Source organism: Epinephelus moara, chromosome 1 (genome assembly GCF_006386435.1).
Source record: "Epinephelus moara isolate mb chromosome 1, YSFRI_EMoa_1.0, whole genome shotgun sequence".
In the NCBI taxonomy this organism is placed as follows: Eukaryota; Metazoa; Chordata; class Actinopteri; order Perciformes; family Serranidae; genus Epinephelus; species Epinephelus moara.
Genome location: NC_065506.1, coordinates 29,509,907 through 29,535,206, shown reverse-complemented (window position 1 = coordinate 29,535,206; position 25,300 = coordinate 29,509,907). Strand labels below are relative to the sequence as shown.

The following is a 25,300-nucleotide window of genomic DNA, read 5'->3' as shown; positions in this document are numbered from 1 at the left end:
TAAATTAACAAAATAACAAAGTTGTTAAAAAAAATACATCAAAACAATGGGATGCATTTTTCTTGTCCGAAGTGGCAGAATGTGAAAACGGAATTCAGAAATATAATGTCAATAATTTGGCTAGTATTTTGGGGGTTCTGCCCTTCTGCATTCACAAGTGAAAATGCCACCTACTGTCTTGGTGCAAAGATAATGGCAACTTAAACATCCACAATAATATTTAATATTACAAGCACATAACCATTGTACAAAAACATATTTAAAATTCTGATAACTGAGAAGTAACCATTAATTATCCATCCAAATCTGCAGGACACGTCTGTTGAGGTTGTCTAGGTTATTCAGCCATGGCTATATTTCAAAAATAAAATATAAAATGGTTGGAAAATTAATGGCTACTTTTACAAATAAACGGTCCATTCAGTCTGCACTGATAAATGCGTCACAAAGAAATCTACTTCTAGTGGTTAACAGAGAACGAGGCAAACATGTTGCAGCCATGCAAAGAGGATAAGCAACAGTGAGAGCCGCAGGTTTTCCGCTGCTCCTCTATATGTAGGCATTATCAGCACAGCCATCACCTCCAAGCCCACTGTTGTTTACCAGCATTTGCTCGCACTCTGGCACGTGCACTCACATCCACGCTCTTGCACAAGAACACCCACTCACACACACATACACACACACACACATCTCTGTCTCTTCTGGGCAGCACTGTGGTCAGCAGACATGCAGGGCGGAAGGAGAGAGAGAGAAGCGTGGCAGCAGGAGGTAGGTAGGTAGACAGGCAGCAGCAGCAGCACAGGAGGTCAGCCGGGTCAGACCGAGCTGAGCTGAGCCGGATCACGGAGCGTCCAGTGACGGTCAGATGGATACCTTTGGTTCTGAACTGGCCAGTCCAGACTGTAGAGGTTCTGGTGTGACGCTCTGGGGGGTTAGCTCAGGGGTGGGCCTCCTAAGTGAGCCAGCCTCCGGGATGGGGCTTGGCTGGCTGTGAGGAGCTGCAGGAGCCTCGTCAGGGCTCAGACCCCCTACAGTTTTTACAGTAACGTCGACAGCAGGGGGCACTGTCTCAGCCAGGGGCTCAGGCTGCTGGGGGATGCTAGGGACGGCAGCGGCCTCTGCTTTCTGTGAAGTGGTTCAGAAATGTTTAATAACACGCGCTGACACTACGGTGCAGTACTAACAAGTGCTACTACCTCCGCAGCCCCTCTACAACGGTCTGCTCCTCACTTGTGCCTACAGATTACACGGAGTCAAACAGCCAATCACCCGCCTCCACATTTAACAGTAGCTGTAGATCAACCAATGTCATGCGAGAGTTAGGAATTAGCAGAGGGACAAGTTTTCATTGTTAGAGTATACTAATTTGATTTTAATTCTACGGTTACAATACAGTAGTTTCTTTTTTCCCCTTTTATGTTCATTAACACATCATGAGACGACAAAGGTTTAGATTTGGGTGTCACAACGGCCAATTGGGTGTTGATAAATACATTTCACAGGTACACTGGTTTAACACTGGCATTTCCAACATGCACATAATACTTTCTTGTGTCGTATTGTCACAGTCTCGATCACAGGTAGAACAAATGTAGGAAGTGCACATAGGTGAGTACTGGTACAGACACTTAGACATCAATCATAAGTTTCTTTTCCCAGTGACATCAGCAACAGTCACACCAATAAGACAGCTTGTGGTAATACAGAGTACAAGAGTAACAGTAAAACTTCTGTAGAAGTTCTTCTCCTTTTCAAAAATAAAAAACACGCTCACAAACATCAATCAACAAATACATAAAGGCAAATAGATAAAATAAATAATATCATAAATATAGATATATATATATTATATATAATATTTATATATTGCGATAAATACCTGACCACAGAAGTTTTCACTTTCCCACTGATATTGTTTGGTAACAGTAGATAGACAGATTAACTGTAAAAATAAAAAAGTGCCTTCAATAGCGCCTCCAGAAAACCCTTCTAACGCAAACCACGTCCTCCAGACAACAGGGAAGACGTGCAGCTCTCAGAAACGCTACCTGCTGCGGCACTGGTGCCTTGAATCCAGCCGGGTCGATGCGGTTCAGGGGGTCCGGCTGCACTGTGTGAGTGTAGCTAGCGTAGCCAGGGGGCTCCTGGATGACAGGTGGGTCCTCACGGACAGGCTCAGAGGAGCGGGTGATGGCAGGCTCCGTGGGTGGACCCACGTCGTCATTCAGCGTTTCGTCCAGCTCCTGGTCGGTGTAGGCTCCACCCTCTGTGTCCGTGTCCTCGTAGTCGGAGGTGTGGCGGCTGTCAGTGCTGTACATGGAATACTCACTGCCTGGCGCCGATAGGTAGGACAGGCGGTCATCGTGGATGTCCAAGTCATCCTCAGCTGCGCCATCAGCCTGGGGAACAAAAGGCAAAGTGGGAGAGGGAGTGAGAAAAGAGCATTTCTAGTCTACACATTTGTGTTTGTGTGTGTGCGTCTTACTTACTTTGCCCTCTGAAACCCACACCAGCTGGTTCTGCTGCTGCTGTATTATCTCTTTCAGCGCTCCAAACCAACCATCATTCATGTTGTTCAAGTTAATGGTCGCTAAATACACAGAGAGGAAAGAGCAGAAAGAAAAGAAAAAAACACATCTCTCCAATCAACTGAGTGCCAAAAACTTTTCAAATACCAATTAAGTACAACCATGAAATCTAAAGTCCCTTTTAGACGTGCACTCTAATCCATAAATGCTTTGCCACTTTTACATGATTAGCATCGTGTCTGAAAAGGACTCCTGCTAGGACTTAGTTCACAAATGTATTTGTAACTTAAATACAGCCACATATCTTTGATTTGTCATTCATAACTGGACTTCTAACGGTGTCAATGTTATCTGTAGGCTACAGGACAACGATGGAGGAAATACAATAAACACAATTACAACAGACAACGACAGAAACCATTTAACTACGTAACCTGCCTACTTGCTTACAGTCAAAACTAATATCAAAGAAAAATGACCAAATCAACAAAACCTTAAGTCCACAAAATTAGGCAGGCAAAGCACTCCACTTCTAAAATGCCCCCCAGTGTGGTATGACCCCATGTAGTTGACAGGCAAAACTGAGCCACAGGTGGAATGCTAAGAGCTACAGCCGGAGAAAATGTCTCTCCTGGCTTCCTTACAGTCATGGGGCAGCTAAGATAACAAAAAACGGGGACCAAGTCATCTCGTAACCAACATACCAGGTATGGAATTAATCTGCAGATAGGCCTGTTCAAAATGACCAAACTTTTCTATGGATGTCAGGTACTGAGCCACGGCGAAGGCCAAAATGTGGCTTGCAACATACTAGGTAAGGGTTCTTGTTTTAGCCGAGCAGATGTCCAGAAAACATGCAGCCCGTACCGGCGGATTAAGAGAAATGAGGAGTCAGTTAGTGATGGTAAAAAACAGTCAATAAAACAAGTTTTTCAACAATTTTGAATCGCTGCAACCACAAGAGATCCTTGAGCATACAGCCATACACAAAATATTTGACTGATTGGTCCAGTAGTTTGTGAGAGTAGCTGCAGACAGACAGATACACACAGTCACACACAGTCACACACACACGCACACACACACGATCTTATAAAGGCAGTCACAATCACAGTGGAGAAGCAAGTACCTTGTTTTGAATAAAATGTGCAAACCAATAACAACATACTAGAAAGAGATACTTAAAATGCAAAGTTAAGGAACTGCTCTACCTCAGTCTCAAGGAGATAAACAGGCAGCTTGGAGGTACCTTCCCACATTGCCTAGTCCCATGTGTCAGATTCTAAATATAAAAATGTCCCACTTTTATCCGTTTCCAAGTTTTACATACAGTAATTGCAGTGGGACGTGATTATGAGGCTTGATTTTGAGGATAACTTTCAAATGAAATCCAGTAGATAAAGGCGTAGAGGTACAGATGCAGCTCGGTGTGTAGTAGTTGTTTGGACAGATTATGTAAAGAAATGTGTGCGCTGCAAAGAGCCAAGAAGAATACTTTCTAGGACTTCTCTAATATCTTTATCGACAACAGATGCTCCTAAAACATGGTCACACCACTTGACAGAAAGAGTGCATGCTGAGAAAGGGGCCCTGTGGGTGCTCTTGTGTGACGGTCAGTGCTGAACAAGCGTTTGTAAGGAGTCTGACAGAACAGGGCCAGGCAGCCTCCAACAATGCGGCACTCAATTGTCAACTGCCTTTGAAATGTGTCTGTGCTGCCTGTAAAATCTCTACCATCCCCACCCGTCTACCCCGTCTTCCCTTCCTCCCACTGGACTCACTGGTGAAGAGGTGGTGGTTGTTCTTCCTTAATTTAAGGGCTCGCTCATAGAGCTTCCTGGCACTCTTCCTGGACTCGGGGCAGAGGCGGGTCCTCATGTTCTTGACACCCTGCTTTGTGTCTGGGTTGAGAAACACCACGATTGGATACCACTGGGCGTAGTTCAGACGGTCCACTGCATTCGGCGTGATGTCCAGCACTGCATGCTTGTCCTTCATACACAGAAATCAAATAAAAACAAAAACATTAACATATTGTCAGTGTGTTTATTTCCATATCGTGAGCATTTCCAGGGTTAACATTCAAGCTAAGGATGTTTTTTTTTTTTTTTTTTTTTTTTTTTTACATACAGTGTTGTGTACACCAGAGTGCAGTACAGCAGAGGGCAGCAGTGAGCTGTACATACCTTTTCATTACCATAACAAATCTGTCAAAAGATGTTCATATGTCTACATTTTGTCTGCATAAATAAATGTGTGTGCACGTCTAGCTTCTCACCCGGTCAATGATCTGTTTGATGGTGTGCAGGCGAATGATGCCGGAGCTTTTCTGGTCGGTTCCTGCATCCCTGGGTTCACTCTCTGTGGAAGACAAATGGACAGAGTTGCTGCATCACATCAACACAACAGACAAACAACAATAAAACCAGGCTGTGCCCCAATTAGACATCCTTGTAGCGTGCAGTTGTCAACTCCCATAAATAGAGCTGTTAAATACAGAATAATAATCTCCGTACAGGAGAAGACAAGTGTACGTTCGTGAGAACAGCTCGATAATAAAGACAAAATGAGGACAGCAGCCAATTCATGCAATTATTCATTAGGTATTTTGGGTAGGTTTAGGGAAATTAAATTCAGTGTTTAATACATTTGTGTGTGCAACTGCATGTAACAGTGTAAATTATGGTGCAGGAAATGTGTTAATGTGAGAAACACTGACATGAAATATGCACATACAAGAGCATGAGGGTCATTTTTGGGATTAACCAGAATACAGTGTCATTGTAAGCCTCAGGGATTTAAGCAAGGATGTGTAGAGGGGTTTATGATTCACATGAAGATAAGCAATGGTTTCCTGCCTAGACACACAAGGTTCAAAGGAGGGCAGCCACCTCACCAGGATGTAGTATAGTAACGACTCAAACACATCACAGGACGAGGCTTGATTTCTAATATTTCTAATAGGATCTATGATCTGGAAGCACCGCTCTTACATGTAACTACCCAAAAACATTTCAGGGAGAGCAGATAGCCATGCAGCAAGTCAAGATTTAAGCGTATGCAGCAATGCTAAAAATGTAATGTTGGGATTTAGTAATGTCTGTGTCAATATAATATTTAAAAGACCAATTCTGACATAAGGAAGTCTTTCCATTAAAACTTAGGGGCTTTATACCATCACTGCATTATAAAAATAAGGCAGAAAAACACGCACACACACACACACCACTGTCAGCTTTGTCTAATATACACTTTATGCTTTTGTAGAGTAGCGTCACAGCAGTGGTTTGACTATGTAAGCCATTAAATGACCCACTCTGATCAAATTACATACTGATACACTTTTGGTGCAGCACGTGCTTGAACCTGATATCCAAATATTTGGTGACAATTTTGCTGTGTGGATACTGTGTCTGAATGCTCACAGTGTCATGAGATTTATTTTAGGATGTGAACCATAGACTGTATATAAAGATGGACGACATGACAGCTTCCAAAAAAACGAAGCCAAGCCATTTTGATCGCAGGCTGGTGACCGGCTACAGTAGAGGTCATAAACCCTGCCCCCTCCATGTTAGCAGATGGGACATGGGCCAAACTAAAAAATCAAAGTACAAAGCTGGTTTATTTCTAGTGTTGTTTTTTTTTGGATAAGTTTGGTTTTAATTAGTTATTTGATGCTATAAAAAAGGGGTTTGATGTCTTAAGTGACAGCTGTGTGTGCCAACTGGAATTCAATACCACAGAGATCGCTACAGCGTAGACTCTGACTCCAAATGGCATCAGCAGCCCAAGATGGCAGCGGCCATATCTGGGATATTCTGGCTTCATTTTTGTACAGTGGGAGGAAGTGGAGAAGTGTTGTCCATCTTTATATACAGTCATTAGGGGTGTAACAATACACATATTCGTACTGCATTCGGTCTGTACACAAAAAACAGCCCAAATTATGTTAGTTTTTTATACATTTAAAATTTTAAAAATCAAGGTGAGCTGTGAATTTAGTGAACTGTTACACCCCTAACAGTCATTGATATAAGCACATAAATAGATGGTTCATTTTTCAGCTGATTGCTGAGATGGTTTATTTCATCTATGTAATATTATGGGCTTTTTTTTTTAAAAGAAAATCTGTACAAATCCTCCAGTTGGGTGATTGGGTGCCGTGTTGATTTGTTGCATTTTTTTTTAGATGTGGTATTTTATGGGAAAGTATGGAAAAATTAGTACAAAAAGCATAAAAATGAATGTCAACTTTTTTAACATTCCCAGTGAATTCTGCATTATTTGATCATTTCCTGATGATTTTGTTGGAAAGCAACTTCACACAACTCAGTTTTCATGGCATATTAACTGCACAGCTCTACATGCTGCCTTGTTGTCTCTCTACATGATGCCATTAAGAGGGGAATACCACTAAATTTAACTGTGAAATTACTACAGTATATACTGCTGTACATTAATCAGCATTCACTAATCTCTTCCATGATCAACACGCAATATCACAATGACACACAGCTCCTTAGAGACTTAAATTTGGGCATAAATGTGTTGAGTGGAAAACACTTGCACATTTAGATGTCCAAAATGTGATCTGTGCTAATGCAGTGGAGTTTTTGAAAATATTAAATAGATATAATTTCATTGATAGCTGTGTTTTTTGTTTACCATAGTCAAGTGCAATTTCAGTCAATAAATCAAGTACAGCATCAAGAGTAGATTTTCTTTCCACTGAAAAAATTACAGGAAAATTAAAAGTAGCTGTGTGTTAGTGTGAAATTGCATTTCTTCTGTTTCAGCTCTTCTGTGATTTCTTTAAACAATCGTCCTGATATAGTCTAAAACAATTGTTATTGCCAATTGTAATAACAAATGTTAATTCATAAATCAAGTGCTATTCCCCAACACACACTGTTGACACATCTATAGGCCAGCTAGCCACCAAACACCAGTTTACAGTTTATCTGCCATTCACTGAATCAAATGAAACAAAAGTTGATGCACTAAGTGACATACTTTCCCCTCCTTGTTGTTGCTGTGTTTCTGAAAAGAAAATACAGTTACACAAACATCACTGGAGTTACGTAAATAAACATCAAGGAATGGAAATATTTAATGTGATTGTGTGCTCAATATGTATGTGTGTGTGTGTGTGTGTGTGTGTGTGTGTGTGTGTGTGTGTGTGTGTGTGTGTGTGTGGTTGCACTGGCACTCGTGGGTGTGCACTTAAAGTAATTGAAATTCAATACTGAGTGTTAAAATAAAACCACACATTAAAGAAGGTTGCAGTTTCACAAAGTAAGAGGCAGCGGGTGAGGACTGAAATGAATAAGAGTATGCAGCTCTGCTTGGAGCGCACAAGAGTGAAAGGAAAAACAAAGATAGAGAGATAGAGAAGCTATAAATAAACACAGGAACTAACAGACACAACTTGACTAACCTGACAAACTGACCCACTAAAATAAATTGGGAATTTGTAGTAATAGTAATATTCTCGAATAAAGCAGTATGCCATCTTTTTTTTAAGAAATGGGCATCCGGTGAATGACCATTTGCTTCAGTTTTAGCTAAAAATTGAAGCAGCCAACAGCAGTGGTGTATTTCTACAAAGAATATGCTACCAAAATGTAATGCAGAGGAGGAGAAAAGAGAGTCACATGCGGTATTGACTGCCATGAGACTTACTGTTACAAATCGCCAACAGAAGAATTCTCAAAATTTGTTAAGATGCGATAAAGTCAGTAGAATAAATTTTGCTAAACCAATCAAATTAGATGTAGACAAGCGATAGATAGCTTTAAAACCTCTCACACTCATTTAGGTTGTTCATAGGTGTGTAAGATAAGATAAACTTTATTGATCCCCCAGTCTGAAGAAGGGCACCTGTGGCCCGAAACGTCACTCCAGGATGGTGGAATATATGCACCTAAAGGGAGCTGAAGTATTCATTTAGTCCAGCACCTTTTTCATTTTTTGGATGTGCGCGGCTGCTCTGTTTGTATTCATTGATCCCCCAGGGGGGAAATTCAAGAGCTAAGAGTGTAGAGTTACCATTTGGATTTTAAAAATGACAGGTACACAGTAGAGGTTCTGACCCAGCAGTGAGTTCAACATCTATTAGATACTGACCGCTACTGTGAATATTTGATAGATCCTGAGAACTTTGACAGCCCTCAGACTTAGTGTGTGAATTAAGAGTGTGGTCTCCTGTTCATGCAAGACGTAAGGGATACACCGACTGTGATATTCTGCGATAATACTGATGTTTTCTTTTGATGTTTATTTTGTTTTTGTTGTTATTTATTCCCCCTTTTGCGCCAGGGAAACAAAGAAATCTTCAGTATGTAAAATAACTGTTTTACAGACTTTCAGTCCTTCATTACACTAGCTCTGAATGGGCACAAATTCAATTATACAAATGTATGAAACAACCTTTAATATAACCTTGTTTCACATGAAAAACATCTCAAAATACCCTCTATGATATCATACATTTGAACACATCATGATAGCATTATAACTTTCTTCGCCAATACTCATTTGTACTGAATAGATCATGTAACTAAACGTAATCTATGCTAACATTAACTAGCTCTCATCCTGTTGATTTCAACATGGATTTGTTGTTCACAGTGTAGCATTATCAGGCAAAAAATAAATGAAATAATAATAATATGTCGTGCCAATTATAAGTCCACTGCATCCTTTCATCTCGAAAGAGTCCAGAAGAAGATCTCAGTTTGTCCTAAACACGTTTTCTATTGTTAGCCTCGAGCCCTGCTTTTGAGCCTGCGCAAAACTGATGTGACACAACAGACAAACATCACTGTCAGTGAATGTCATCTTATTTGCTGAAAGGCTGATGGCAGTCAACAAGGTGAATATCAGCCGATAAATCGGTGCATCCCCACAAGACCCACAACAGGACACCACACAGAACGTGAACATTAGAACAGAGGGTGATTAGTATTTCATCACTTACTTGCTAGTTCAAAAATGTCTGGCTCCTCCCTGGCCAGTTTCTCTCTGGCCACATCTGCTATTGGCCCAAAGAGAACCACAGGCCTCAGGAATCCAGCTGTGCAAGAACAAGACCATGTCATTGAGAGTACAAATGCTTAGCATCATATAACACAAACAGTTTACAAATCAATAACTTTACAATGTTTAGAAGCATAGAAACATTAAAACTATAGATGTCAGCTAGCTAGAACTAAGTGCTGTGAAGGACCTTAGGCTACAAGGTTGAAATCTGTCCACAACTTTGTAAGTTCTTCCTAAATCAAAGTATAAAGATATGTGGGAGTTCACTGCTGTTACTGCCTTTGCCAACACACTCTTACCTTCCCTCAGCACCACCCTCTCATAGGCAGGGAACTTGGTCTGGACTGGCTGGGCCGACAGGTCCTCCCTGCTTTTCCGCAAATTCCTCTTGGAGCTTCGCAATCCTCGGAATCTCCAAAAGTCTGCTCTGTCGCCTCCTGGTGTTTTGGGAAGGGTGTACTGCACACTGGATAGCTGCTCAGCTCTGGACAGAGAAGCAGGAGTAAGGTCAGGTGTCAAGGCTTCAGTCAAAACTGCAACCAAGTGCACTTTGAGATTGTTCAGGTATTTATCTGACAGCTCACTAATGTTTGGAGGGAACAGCCATGGTGATATACTGGCAGTGTAACTGTAACACCACTGTACAGTACTGAGCTGTAAATGGTTGTCAAACTCATTACGGAGTAGTTGCCATTAATGACCGAAGAAATGCTGACGAAATGCTTAAAAGCTGCTTTATATTTGGGCTAATTGATACGTTGGCCTTAGGGGCTAATACAACCTAATTTATAGCTCAGTGTTCACATTATGAGGAGCTAAAACATCACATAACCCAATGATTTTTCAGTGAACTCTTGGCAGTAGAATAACAGAGTCAGCACTTTGATATTCATAATCTCACTGTTTTACATTGTCGTTTCCCAACGTAATGACACAGGTCACATACAGTGTATGTATAACAGAAACTAAGGTAAGATTTTGCAGTAAAATGGCAAGCCTTATTTATAAAACCGTGACTACGTTTACATGGATACAAATGTTCCACTATTATTCTGAATATGACAATACTCTGAATATGATATGGGTCATGTAAACAGCATATTCTATGCATATGCAGATATTCAGGTATTAGGAGCATTCTTTGGACATGTATAGAGCACATTCAGAATATGCTTCTCTATTGCAGTTTTTGCCAGTTTGCAACACATGGCCTCTTCCCAGTTTACAGCCAGTTCTCTGCTTTGTCATGGATGCATTGTACACTAACTAACTAACCAACAGTTTGCAAGGCTGGTGTAGAGAAGCATGCTCAAAACGGAAGCCCACAATTCTGTCTGGAAGGAAAAATACACCTTCTTTAAAACATTATGAAAGACTTGGATATCAACTTTTTGGGTATGCGCAAATATTGCAACGCTGACATTTTCAAGAAAGCGGCTGAAGGAATGAAAGAGGGAGGCTGTGTTCGCACGGTCAAACAAGTCTGGGGGGAAACTTTGAAAAAATCCTGTCATCATGCAAAAAAGCAATATGACAAGCAGCTTCAACTACTCCAATTTTCCATATTTTGAAATGATGCATGACATGTCAGGGCATGTAAATTGGAGTGTGAATGGCTGCATGTAAATGGGAATATCAGTGGAATATTCCTTTTCATTACCCATGTAAACTTAGTAGGAATATTTTGTGCATGTAAACACAGTCAGTGGGAACATTTTTAGTCTGTTCCCTACAGTTTACATATTAAGATCACTGCAGATGGGTCAATACATTCTAACAACACAAACAGTGGTAAGCAGTAAGGTTAGTAATGCAGTGGGCCTACTGGGGAAGAACTCGTTCCTTTTGGCTTTTAATAACAATGTTCTTCCTTTGATGCATGTTTTTAAAAATAATATTATTGAATGCTGAGTGAGATTTTAGGGATTTATATTTTGAAAGAATATCCAGGGAGGCAAGTTTATCTTGGCAGAGAAGCGGAGACATATTTCACAATGCTTAAATGTAAGCAATAGAAATGCACGCAGCATGTGGAAAACGATGTCTGCTCTGTCAGCAGGACAGTGAGGAATCTCTGTGTAAACATTGCCAGGGGCTGTTGAAGGCTGTAGAGGCAGGCCTAGATAAAACGATGCTGGATCATGGGCTACAGTACATATCCTCAGACACATGGGCCTCACAGAGTCCTCACAAACCTCACGCAATAATCCTTAAAAACTAAAAATGCCCTACTTTTAAAGAAATTCCAGTTTATGCGGACTATAACACAGAATTATTTTCTTAAATACAGTTACAGAAATACAAATAATACCCTTTAAAAAAAGAGAAGATTGAATAAATGTAAATGTGCTCTCAAATCTTTTCATGCAATTCTCAGATTAACCACAATGCTTACATTCCTTTGCCTCCGCCCCTGCCCATTCATAAAGTGCCACAACAAGCCGTACAGGTATTAAAGGTGTGACCTAAAACTTCTTTTACCTGTTCTTGTTGGGAATGATGCCCCTTTCCACTTCCTGATGGTTCTTGCCAATACGGATAGCGAGCCAGGAGCCTAGCTTGCCGTTGTAGAGCGTGTCTACAACACGAAACACCTCACCCTTGTTAAAGCTCAGCCCGTACGGTGACTCTTTCTCATATTCAAAATGTGTGCGAATGTAGAAGGAGTCACCCACGTCCGATTCCACTATCCTCCGGTACACTAAGGAAAAAGCAGAAAATAACAGAGATGATGACAGCAACCTTTTAAATGTGCTCGTTTTGATGCCTGATGCGTTTACACAACTGACACAGTGCTTTATACTGCCATCACTCACCATCCTTCTTCTTCTGGGCCAAAATAGTAACTTCTTCCCCTCTTGGGAGATCCAGCAGAAACAACACAGCCTCCTCCCGGATGATGTTTGCAAAGTCCACATTGTTCACCTACGGATGCAGAACAGAAGACGGAGCAATTAACAGTCAACTTAAAGTCCACTGAAGGATTAGTAGAGTACCATACAAAACAGTAACCTATGAACTCTTAAGCCATGTTACAGAAGGCCTCCTTAATCCTCATACACTTTTCAATAATCACTGTTTAATGCTTAACAATTGTTGAAAGTGTACTCATTTTTCAACTTTTAACATCTTTACTTTTTCCAAATAACTCTAGCATATGTTCTTCTTATTCTCAGAAGTAACGTAGGGAAAGAAAAACTTCCTCAACAGAAGCAGGGCAGTGTATTCCCCCCTCAACCATGCAGCCTCCTCCTCATCTGCAGCCTACATCCCAAACACAATAACTGCTGTTTATTGACTCTGCTTGAGGGGCAGCAGGGGAACCAGAAACACATGGTCTGAATCACTGAACCTCAGAAAGACACCTTTATCCTTCCCAGAAACAGGAGAGGGCTTGACGTCTTTATCTCCACTAGCACACCATGACCAAAGGGAAACCATCTAAAGATGGAAAACAATGTCCTTAAAGTCTCTGAGGAGTGTTTGCACAGTGGAGAGAACACACACTGGAGTGGGAGGAACACAAGACATAGTATATTCATTAAGGGAAGGAGATTCGGTAATGGACAGATTTGTCTATGAGATAAAAGCAGTCTATAAATGTTTATGTCATGGGGGATAAAGAACTGTCTGCGCAGAGCACGATTATACAGCTTCACAGTTAAAGCATTAAACAAAGCAGATGTAATGCTTGGCTGCTGTATAAACATGTCAGAATGGATCCAACACTGACATCAAGAGGGTTTTCATCATCCCATCAACACTGTTAGTCTAGTGTTCAGTGAGACAGAAAGTCAACTGTTCCGAGGTCAGAGTGCAAGAACGACCTCTATTGTGTCTTCACATTGGAAACAAGGGGAGTTTTGACACAAGGCAGAACTCGCAATGACTCACACACTGACAGATACATTGTAATGTATTCCCAAGATCTCTTAACACAGAAATAAAACTATTGTGGCCATGGAATCACATAGTTTCACTACTGATTAGTTAGTGTGGGCAGCCACTATTTTGACAATAACACCAGATGTTCTTCCCACTTTCATACATGTGACATGGAAAAAAATAGGCACAGTTAATACTTTCTAAACAAGAAAGCCTGAATGAACTCTGAACGAAAACATTACCTTAAAATCATGTTGCAAGCTACATAATACGAAAAAAACACACTGCAAATACAAAGCATTTAACGAAAAGATCGACATCAGCAACATCTACCTGTGACTCAGAGAAGTAACACACACACTGTGTTTACATGGCTACAAAACCAACAAGTTACTGGGAAGAATCTGGTCGGAGAGAGAATACACTTACACACCCGATTACTGTAAAACTTGTGTTTACAAGCGACAGATTTCCTCCCTACCGCAGTCCAATTTTTCAACTGAGGCTGGCATGTTTGATAATGACAGTGTAGCCTGAGGAGTTTTTTTCTTGGAGCGCTCTGACAGACGGTGCAATGAAAGGACATCTTTTACAGAATTAAAAAAAAAAAAATAGTCCACTTCAGCTGTGAAACACGAATTAGATACACTTATTTAAACTTCAATTTTTGCCAAATGATTTGTCCTTTCAACCCACTGAACTGCTGCCTTGGCAATATTCTCCCTTTCTAAAATATCTCTCATGTACATGTAGACAAAAACGGTAAAATATATACGGTCAAATCAGGGTCCTCCAGCAGAAATGTGTAAAAGTGGGATTCTTTTAATCCCTCCCCACTATTTCAATAACTACATTTCACATTTACATGTTACTGCAGAAGGCAAGCAGTCGCCGTGTTGCGTAAGTAATGGAGTGTAGCGTACCCTGAGAATCTGGTCTCCCTCCTCCAGCCCCTCCTTGGCAGCAGGACTGTCCTCCAAAACACCTGCCACAAAAATTCCCACGTCGTTCCCTCCTGCTAGCCGCAGACCGACACTCTCTCCCTTCTTGAACTTGACCAGCTTCATACTCGGCCTGCAGGAGAACACAGGTAGACAGGTAGCATTAGGCAAAAAGGTCAGCAAATCGTGGATTTAAAAACAATCATTGCAAGAGACACAGAACACAGCCAGCTATTCATGCAAGCAGAGTGTGATGTTAACGTCAGAGCCAGAACAACCAGAATATCTGAACTAATTTCAAGTATATGACAGGTAAGCTTATTTTTTAAGTGAATAATAAAGTGAATATATACACTCGATACTGTAAAGGCTTGCACCTAACAGCTGCGGACCTATACTGGTTGCGTGCATTTGGTTCCATTCATACTTCAATCCCCAGGCTCCACGTCGGTCAAGCGTTCCAGGCATGCACATTTCTCAATCCACACTTCATTTAAGTTGGTAGCGGTAATGCACCATAACACTATTTGCAAACCACGATAAAAATCAAGAACCAGACAAATAAGAAGAGAAAGCACGCACATCAGGAAAGAAAATGGCGACCTCACAACAGCAAAAAAAAAGCTCCTGTGTTTGTTGTTTTTGGCTGAACAAGAAGAAGCATGTAAAAGGAGAAAATATATTGTGTGACCGCTTAATGAGAGCAGGACCAGGTACAGGGAATGCAGCACACTAGTGCAAGACATGAGAAGCATCGATGAGGAGAAGCACCACCTGTAACTGGAGCATGCATGTGCGGTGCGCTTGCTATATCTACAATCTGCATGGTCACGAATTTTGGGCTGTGTGCAGACATCAACATAAGGGTCCATGCAGCCCCTTGTGGACATGAGCAGATGAAAAGTATTAATCTGGCTAAAGGTGCTTTGGACGTGAGCATCAAGGACATTTACCTGAGGATGCTGTCGTCATGAGCAGCGCTGGGTACTGGGGCATCAGAGGGGCTGACAGGAAGGTCCACATCAGGCTGACCAGGCTGTGCATAAACTGGCTTTGGTTCTGCCACAAAAACAAACATAGCAAAACATGTAAAACCATGATATCACCCAATAAACAACAGTTTAGATTGTGTTCTTTTAGGTGCTTTATACAGTCACAGTGGAGTTTATTGTAAAGGTGCATCTGACACCTGACACACTCCTTCTCTTAATAATTTTTCTTTATGCACAGCTCTACAGGGAAAAAAAATACTTGTAGAGTTAATTAAACCACAGCAACATGCAGACTGAGCCTTAGTGAAAATCTCTTTATGACCTTACTGAAACCCTACTGTGCTAATGACAATGAGATGAGGAAGTATAAAAGGTGGTGAAAGCTGAGACAAACATGAGAAACCACACTAATCCCTAGAGCTGATGGCTGACAGGCAGAGGTTTCCGTACCAGGCAGCGGAGGTAACTGTTTGTCATCTCTGGAGCTGGCCTGGTCGCTGGCCTGTGACAAGACACCATCGTCAGAGCTTTTGACCGGAGTGGACATGGCCCCTGGTTTGGATACGCGTTCTTCATCTCGACTTCGATGGCTGAAACAGACAAAAATAACATGGCAATTCAGTACGAGTGGACTGTCAAGGCTGTAAACAAAGACAGTTTCCATTAATGGAATCCTTAAATGACTGCAACATTTTTGCTGGTTTCAGTGGGTGTAAGAATGACCTTGTATGTGTTTATATAATTTTGTCCTGAAAGGAAATAGCATGAACCATGCAGCACATGGACAGAAAATTTAATGAGGAGACAGGAAGCTAATAAAAGAAAGGGCCCTGCAAATTCGTCACCAGTCCTAAGTTTAATGGTGTCATACATGCATTGTGTCAAAACTACATTCCCAACCAGCAACTGTTGTTAATTTCAACTGAAGCAGACATTGTTTATATATTTTATATTTCCAAATTAATTTCTTTCTGGAAAACTAATGTAAACTCACATTTTAATAACCGTTCCAATAAAAGCACACAGGCAGAGAAAGAAAAATCAAACCAAGTCTCCCAACATAAACTCTTGAGTTAGGATACTTTTCAGTTCAAGTTCCTGTTTAACCTGGATAGAATAAACAAGAGGAAACTGTGTGTGTGTGTGTGTGTGAGAGTGTGTGTATGTGAGAGAGAGTCTTGTAGGCCATGTCTAACAGAGTAGAAAGGCCTCTGCTGCTTAAAACAATGGTTGAATTCCAATCTGGTCACATGACTGCCTGCTGGCACAGTACTTGAGCTGCATTCAGAAGCTTTTCTAGAAGAATGTGAAGGTGCAGGCTGTGCCACCAGCTCAGACTAGGAAACTTCTCCCATTCTCTCATTTTTGCTCATGTGGTATGAAAATATACAGTGTAGGCAAAGTGTACAGAACAGTGTAGTCAGCCATAAATAAAAGATGGCAAAACATCAATGCAAATCCATTCACAAGTACATTCATTTACACGCAATGACTGACCCTTAGGGTTAAACCTGTTAGCTGCACAGCTGCTGACTTTATTTACAGTTTCTTCTCACCGCAGCATGGCCGGCCTTTTCTAGGGCCTTGACCAAGCCTACACAATCAACCTAATGATCACTATTTTGACTTCCGACACCTAAATGACCACTCTTGAATGAAATATTATCGTTTAAAATCAGAGCTTTGCTAATAGAAACCTCTGCTGCATATCAAATCAAGCACTTCCGAAACTAACAGTCAGCCTCCACTTTTGAAGAGCTGTCAAGGCGATACGTGCACACACTGCAGCAGCAGCCTGTTAAAAAACGTTTCTGAATGTTGTGACTGTAAACAGGCAAAATGAAAATCCGTCATCAATCCTCATCATCCACTGTTGGGAAGAATTTTGGATTTAGGAGAACAAATCATATGCAAAGAGTGCTTGAGATGTGACTGCTCCTCAAAGCAACACAACTAACTTGTTAGCCACCTAAAAAAACACCATAATATGCAGTACAATGAATGCATGACGTCACTAATGTTGTCTCACTGGATCCCAGTCCTTCTCTAGTGTCACCTCAGACATCCAAAACAGCTCGTCACCATAACGTGACACTGTGAAAGCCATATTTATTTTTAGCTAGCCTCTATTTTTGTTACAATTTTGTTCATATTTTGCGTCTAGGAGATGGACTAAATTCAGGTAAAGAAGAACCTTATTTCTAAGTCTTATTTTAATGCAAAGATTTGTATGTTAGCAGGAACGTAGTGTCACATGGAAGTGAAAGCAGTGCTTGGTTTCTTTACATGTGGAAGTGCAATAAAAATATTTTGTCCCTAAAATCAATGAATCAGCGAGATAAATAATTGTGATCTCAATATTTAAAAAAAGAACTGCGATTATAATTTTGGCCGTAGTCATGAATCCCCAGCATTGACTGTGTCAGCATCTCTCACTACAACTCAGCTTTACACATGAATCTGATCTGTGCAATTTTATATGTCAGCAGTTTCAGCATTAGAGAGATGTGTATGGGATTTGTTTGAGAGCTGCAGCCTGAGGATAAATAACAGAATTGTAGCGGCAGAGAGAGAGAGAGACAAGAGTGTGTGTTTGTGTCTGTGTGTTTGTAATGGATGAATGAGAAAGAGAGGGACAAACAAACAGAGCAAGGGACAGAAAGACAGAGAGGAGTGAGGGAGAGTGTTGTGGCCTAAATCTGCTGTTCCTTGCTGCAGAATGGTGCTAAAAACGGCTTCATGCTGACAAACACCATTTGACAGAAGCCTTTGTTCAATCCCCTTGCTTACACATTCTTACAGTATGGGTACAGACGAGAGGGAGCAAGGGGAGCGAGAGTCGGAAAAAGTGAAGGAACAGGAGAGATGTGGCTGCACAGACATCAAAAACAATGCAAAAAATATGGTACGGCCACACCAGAATCTCTACACTGCATTACAGTCCCGGTCTCTATAATTTCATATTCATCCACAAGCTCCAAAATATTTAAAGAACAAAACTGACTCAATTTAGTGACAACTCTTGCAGAACAAACAAAATGTGCAAGAGCAAAAGTTCACCCCTGTAAACAAACAATCTAACGCTAAGATTAGCACATCAAGAACTAGAAATGAAACAAATATTACTCACACAAATGTATCTGTAAGTTGAACCATGATGCTTATCAAGACGAATTAAATTCCTTGAAGAGAGCCTATGTGCAAAGTACACTCATGCTCACTAAGAGAGACTCTGCATGAAGGGCGTTTCTGATATGTCTGATTCAAAAACATGCGACAGCACCATGCCCTGGGGAATAGCATGCCTCTAAGCCCTACAGCCAATCAGGTTAAGCGAACCATCTGGTCTGGGGCAAAGCACTGTGGGAAGTATGTCAAATTCCTTTATTTTCCCCCTCCTAAACTGGGAGATAGTAGAAACATTGCCTTACATCACAGGCTCTTAACAGTCAGACTGTTGTTTCCTTAGTTACTTCTTCAACCACAAACACATGAGAAGCAGGTGTAACTCCTCTTATGACAGTTAACGTGTTTACGAGTTAACCAGTCGTGCTAAATGTGCAATAATACACACAAGTAAAATGACTGAACATTTTGTTTTCTTACTGCTGGACTGGCATAAGTTTGGTGCACAGAGATAAAGGAGGAATCAGGAAAAGAGCAACAAAAGTATAACAGTGATAAACGTTCAAACAAAAACACACTGGCCTGTTATCAGAGGGATTCGTTCACTTACATTGGAAGCAATCTGTGCAACAGTGACCCTGCCCTCATCCTGCATTAAAACAAGTAAGGTTACTCCACATTCTGACACAACATACTATCTAATGAAACGACATCACTGGGGGTTAATCTAGTTATATGATAACACTGACAAGCAACTAGTAAGCCAGAGAGCTAAACTAACAGCAGCACACTGAACTACCATCCTGCAGCTACAACACTCTTTGTGTTTGTGCAAAACAATTAAGGCAAGAAATATCTTAAAAAGACAACTGTTTTTTAAGCTTAAGTTGGGTTTTGTATATCTGATCCTGTGAGGTATTTCTCCCTTCAGGAAGAGAGTTTATTATAAACAGCATGTTGGGCACCTGTATCTCACATAATCAGACCTTGATGTCATCAACATCACAAAAGTCTGGAGAAAAATGCCACTACTTGATTGGCAATGAAACTGAAAATGAAATAGCACCTCTGGATAGTTTTCTATCTCAACATGTTCTCTGTAGCAGAGTTTTTTTGGGGCTTTGAGCAGGGCTGACCCAAATGCTTCATAGTTTAAGTAAGCAACGTCCAAATAAGTATTCAAATGCAGCAGGTTTTTTTTTGTAAAGATACTGTATGCATTATCCAAAGAAAATCCAAAACAGCCCATAAATTAATGAAGAGTTATCAACATTATTTATTATGCATCAAAATTATTACTTTTAGTTATTCTCAGACAAGGACATTTACACTTAGTGATAGTTTTGTCACTTCAGCTCACTCTTATGTAATGTCAGTCACCAGCAAGTGACCAGCTTGCAAGATGTCGAAAAGGTCAAGTGTTTGGAATAATTTCAAAATTTGCAAAGACGATTCCCAAAACGTTGAGTCCCAGATATGCCAAAGGACACTGGCATATCACAAATCTACAACGAACAGCTTAGCCACCTTGCCAAATATTCTTATTTCTAGCTTTTACAGCTAATGTGCGACCTGCATGCTAACAAGTAGCAACATTAATTAAAAGCTTTGATGAATTACAGATGTTTCTCACTGAAGCTTCGATGCCCCAAAACTGTTGTTTGGGACAGCCCTAGTTTAAGTATGGCAGCATCCTGTGTCTGTGACCCAAGTCCTATACAAATATGATGTAAAGGAGGTCTGGTTATACGAGATGCTGACAGTTCAATCCAGAACAACTGTTAAAGGTCACAAGGTTTGGGGCGCCTGATTCAATACCCACTCCTATCTCAAAGTATCACACATAGCCGATGACAGGATTAACATGGGACTGCTCCAAAATCTGCCAAGCCTGTTTGACTCCCCAGTCCTGTTTCATTAACCGGAGTTAGTCATCTTGTCCCATTCAACCAAGCTCAGTATCTTGTTCTTGCCTAGTTAGTATACAATACCCAAGCTCCACACCATCTGAGAGAAACTTCAGTCTCTTGCATGTCTTTCTCTAGCTCTCCTTTGCCATCTATGTGTTTATCAGCTACAGGAAACTATGCAGCCTCTAAACTACAAGACAGATAACTTACTGGAGGTTCCAACTGGCAGTAAGAAAAGGGGACAAAGAAACATGAATCAACACAACAGCACTTAATCAGTACAGAGTATATGCAGAAAATAGCTGTGAATCATGGTTTAATTATGCATTAATCGAATGTGCATTATAAAATATAGACTTTATTTCAAGCACTAATGTTCAGGTCATTGGCATGAGTAATGGCAACAACAGTAAAAGCTGTGCTGAATATAAATCAAACCTAGCTTTGCGAGACTTAAAGTGAGAGACGATATACGGCTGAGACAACCTTATACGGTTTGAAGGTGATTCCATGTACAGAAAATGGTTAAAAATATCTAGCACACTTCAAAGCAAGACGTTAGTCCAGCAGGAGGAGGTGGATCAATCCTTTCTCTCCTCACCACTCCTCTCCCAGAGCAAGGCCTTATTGGAACCCAGTGATGGCTCCGTGGGGAGTGTGATGGTTTATGCATGCAATGTCTTTACCCATTGATTTATGCATTAGTGGTGCAAGGTACTTACTCAGCACCCACTAACCCGTGGGTGTGAACATGATGTATGAAGTTGGAGTGGTGGGAGTATGAATGTATGACTGTGGCATGTGTGACAGCTGTGTCTCATCAACAGATTTGCAGTCAGATGTGTGTGTGTGCTTGTGTGCGTCACTTACCTGCCATTGCTGATCTGCCGAGGTGAGTGACGGAGAAGGTCCGATGGCTCGGGCCTGTCAGGTGAACGTGATCGACTACCTCGCCCGTGGGATCGATTGGAATGGTCTGATGTCAGTGAATGTATTTCTGAAATGTCTGTGAAATGGAAATTTTACATGTATTAGCATTTAATCAATAAGTAAATTAAGATCGAGTTAAAATAACAAGACAAATATAATTCTAACTTCTTTCTTGGTGCTTCAAAAAATTAAAGAATTGTCTTTTTTTAAAACATGGTCTTTGTGTAATCAAATGACTCACCATCTCTATCGGAGTTATTGGCTGACGGGATGCTGTCATCAAGGTCGGGAATGTTGAGCAGTGTGGCTCGCTCATCTCTCTGCACAACCATCTTCAACTTGCCCTTTGACCTCTCAATCAGCTTCTTGGCATCTATTAGCGATAGGTTCTCTGTAACAGTGCCATTGATCTGCCCGAGGTAGAGGAGAGGGTCAGCATGAGAACTGAATACACAAGTCATCACCACTACACAGCTTGTCTGTAGACCCCACAACGTGCTTCTGAAAACTACAGGATCACCAAAAGGAAAAGAAAAATTGTAAACTGTTCTCCATAGACATGCATTTTAGTGTGCATTTGAACGCTACTCATAAGCAGAGTTCGAATGCACGTGGTTCAGGCAGCTACCCATCAGAGCATGAGACTCTTTATGCTGAAGGGTAAGGTTTTAGCAAAAAATGCCACGTGTTTGGAAAGTACAGATCATACGACCAGATAAATTAGACTTAGATTATACTGCAGGAGTTGTGTGAAAGTTTGTAAGCGGATGTTTTGATTTAGTTTTGCTGTTGTCAAACACAGCCCCCCGTTACTGCAATTCATCAATAATGTTGGCTGTGTCTGGATTCTTTGTTCACTGAGGAGGTATGCAAGAAAAAGTTTTCTCCATCAATTCAAGGTAACTCAGGGTAACTGATAGACAAATAATGATGTCTATGAGGCTACAAACAAGTTTAAAAATTAGAAACAGAGAGTCCGTAATTTTTTCCCCCCATCATATATTTTGTATAAAGCCAAACTTAATAATCTTTATTTACGTATTTTTCCCACTGGTCTTTATCCAGCAACCACATTTCAACTGGAACATGTCTCAGCCTCTCCTCAGAACAATTGATACAGTAAATTAGACTCTGAATGCATCTCTGTAACGTGAAGGAGGATTTTTCCCTCCTCAGAGATTGAGTGGATAAAAATTCAAAGGAATGGTGGAATGTGTGGTATTCCTGCTGGTGAGTCTGCATACTAATGAACTGTGACCTCACTCTGCGAGCCACTTTCAGCTGCTCACAGATCGCCACTGCAGACTGGTTAAAGTTTTCAGTAAAACCGGATGCTTCCTCCTCTTTCACCCCACCTCACTCATTCTATTTTTTATGTCAATGTCCTCACTGACTGTGTTTTACCCACTTTTAAAACCCACATCTCCCCCAAACACGCTCACCTTAAGGACGACATCTCCCTCCTGGATGTTTCCATCCCAGGCTGCAAGGCTCTCAGGAGAGATGTCCTTCACAAAGATGTGGCTGGCCAACCTCAGTCCATACTCTACTTTCAGAGTTAATAAAAATAAAGTAATATTAACAGCGAACATCAATTTGACGCATCATTTAGTTCTATGCAAATGAGATTAAAGCTCTGATTGACCTTTACTCTGAGACACTCAATCAACTCCTCATGTGCTTGGACATTTTGTTACTCACCTTCATTTTTGCGGGACTTTACAAGGGTGACCTTGGAAGGCCTGGGTGGCGCAGAGGAGGCTTGTGATCGGCGATCAGAGCGCGGTGAGATGCTCCTTTCCCGCGAGGCACTATTATCCCGCCTGCCGCTGTTGCTACGCTCACGATCAGGACGCCTGCCAGTGCCTCCGCTTGCTCCTCCATAGGCACTTTGGCCACCACGACCACTATGGTGGTCATATCCATCCTCCTCATCACTGTCCTCTTCCTCATGCTCCGACATCGTCTCCCTGTCCCCTGGCCGGGAAACAGGGATCTGCACTTTCCTTTTCCGACGAATAGTCTTGGAATAGACAGGAAGTGTTGAGTGTTAGAGAGACAAGTATTGCGGTTTTCCCTCAGGGGTCACGGAAATTCACACAATGTCACACAATTTCAATATCTTCAGTGTCAAACTTACTATCTTTGCATTTTTGCCACTCTTTCTGAGCTGCTGCACAGCGTATGCATGCTCTACATTGTCCATAGAGACTGCATTAACCATCACCACTCGATCATTTTCTCTGAAACAAACAAACAAAATCCATTAACAATGTCTACATAGCTGCGGAGATCTTTGTCAGTCAATGCTCTTAATACAAGGATGGTATATAATATAATAAATAGGAGCTTACTTTATGTGACTCCGAGGTCAAACTATAAGTGCTCCTACAACCCACAAAAAATTGATGGCAGTGGTGAAAGACTTACTGTAGCAGTCCCTCTGCAGGCCCTCCTTTCAGCACATCAGATATCACAATGGACGTCTCCCCACTTTGGAAATGAGGGTTGTCTCGCCCACCTGAGATGGCAATACCAAACCCAAAACCTGGGGCCTACACACACAGAAATACATACACACTGACTGATACAGCATAAATGGCAGATACATTAAACTCATAACAGGCTTTGCTGTAAACAAAAACAGACTAACAGGCTCTCTGTAGGCTAATTATCATTGAATGTACAATTTCATTAAAAATATATACTTATATAATATACTTTTACTGTAGTCTACAGCAAAGCTATGCATTTGCAAGTTGTTTTCCTACTTTTCCAAGAGGTTTCCATGGAGGTTTTGAGGACTGCTGTGTTTTTTGCCTGAGCAAAAGCCAGCACCAAGGGAGAAAGCCATGTGATGTAAATGGCTAATCTTACAACCACAACAACACAGGAGAACCACAAGGCAAAGAACCGCAGGCCACACTGGGCCGCTCCTTCAGCCTCAATAAAGCCGCTACTAATTAGATTACAGCAAGCAGGCCAGTCTAGACAGGTGCTCTACACAATCCCACTGCACAACAGCATCAACTAACAGTACAGTTTAGTATCTCACAACAAAGTACATTCAAGAAATTGAGCATTACAAGACAATGAATATATTAATATACCAGCTACAGCTGGGAGAATATGGCTTTGAATAGTTTAACAGTTAATCTGATGATGTTGCCAGGGGGGGGCCATCAATTAGATGCACCGGTGCAATCTATCATAATTACATGTGACTTAACACAGGATAAAAAGCACATGGACTGAAGCCATCATCCACCTCTTTCCCTGGAGCTGTGTTAAGGAGAGGAGTGTGTTGCCAACAGGAAGGAAGCGAAATGAAGTAGTAAGGATGTGGATGCTGATTTCTGTCTTCCTTAGCCTTGTTTCCTGCCATCTGGGTTCCTTGACTATTGTTTCAGTACCACACATCCTGCTGCTACAGCTGGCCCTCTCAGTACAGAGAGTGCAGAGAGATGGATGGGCATGAAGAGACAGGGAGGAAAAAGTGAAGAACACACAAGACATACTGCAGGATTAAGATGCCAGAGACAGGCAGAGAGGGGGGAAAAAGACAAAAGAGAAGGGGAGAATGGATTTAAGAGTTGTAACCACTTACCCTGTGAAGGGTCACTGTGTGCTGTTCCCATATGACCGTTTCCTCCATCGCTGCACTCTGCAAAGCAAGAAACAAGAGGGAAAGGATCAGTATTTTGAGGCCAGTTAATAAAGTACATACACAAATGTATACTATCACAATAATCCTGCAACACACACTCTCTTTGTGAAGCTTATGATGCTCCATTCTTGTAGACTTTGAGACAACTTGATGATAACTTTTAGCTGTAACTATATGTAAGGTGGCATACTCATGTTATTTATTGTGAAATCTTTCTGTTACTATAAGGAAGAGCAGTAGTAACTCAACGAGGGCACGTTTAACAGGCGTGCAA

General features: G+C 41.3%; 1 protein-coding gene across 13 annotated transcripts in view; it reads right to left on the bottom strand.

Annotated features, from left to right (window-relative positions):
• Window positions 1–25,300, bottom strand: part of tjp1a (tight junction protein 1a) — a 128,276-nt gene that overhangs the window by 11,069 nt on the left and 91,907 nt on the right. For 5 of the 13 annotated variants that reach the window (XM_050063384.1, XM_050063780.1, XM_050063712.1 and 2 more), the window contains 20 exons: window positions 24,967–25,023; window positions 23,790–23,914; window positions 23,500–23,602; window positions 23,061–23,382; window positions 22,802–22,908; window positions 21,601–21,769; window positions 21,300–21,435; window positions 15,844–15,983; window positions 15,355–15,460; window positions 14,384–14,534; window positions 12,392–12,500; window positions 12,057–12,276; window positions 9,875–10,059; window positions 9,514–9,609; window positions 7,548–7,574; window positions 4,810–4,892; window positions 4,313–4,523; window positions 2,493–2,593; window positions 2,052–2,402; window positions 877–1,128 (listed from right to left, as the gene is read on the bottom strand). In XM_050063384.1, coding sequence (XP_049919341.1) covers window positions 877–1,128; window positions 2,052–2,402; window positions 2,493–2,593; window positions 4,313–4,523; window positions 4,810–4,892; window positions 7,548–7,574; window positions 9,514–9,609; window positions 9,875–10,059; window positions 12,057–12,276; window positions 12,392–12,500; window positions 14,384–14,534; window positions 15,355–15,460; window positions 15,844–15,983; window positions 21,300–21,435; window positions 21,601–21,769; window positions 22,802–22,908; window positions 23,061–23,382; window positions 23,500–23,602; window positions 23,790–23,914; window positions 24,967–25,023 — 3,051 coding nt within the window. The remainder of the gene's footprint in view (window positions 1–876; window positions 1,129–2,051; window positions 2,403–2,492; window positions 2,594–4,312; window positions 4,524–4,809; window positions 4,893–7,547; window positions 7,575–9,513; window positions 9,610–9,874; window positions 10,060–12,056; window positions 12,277–12,391; window positions 12,501–14,383; window positions 14,535–15,354; window positions 15,461–15,843; window positions 15,984–21,299; window positions 21,436–21,600; window positions 21,770–22,801; window positions 22,909–23,060; window positions 23,383–23,499; window positions 23,603–23,789; window positions 23,915–24,966; window positions 25,024–25,300) is intronic. The other 8 variants (XM_050063633.1, XM_050064361.1, XM_050064203.1 and 5 more) reach the window with 5 other exon arrangements.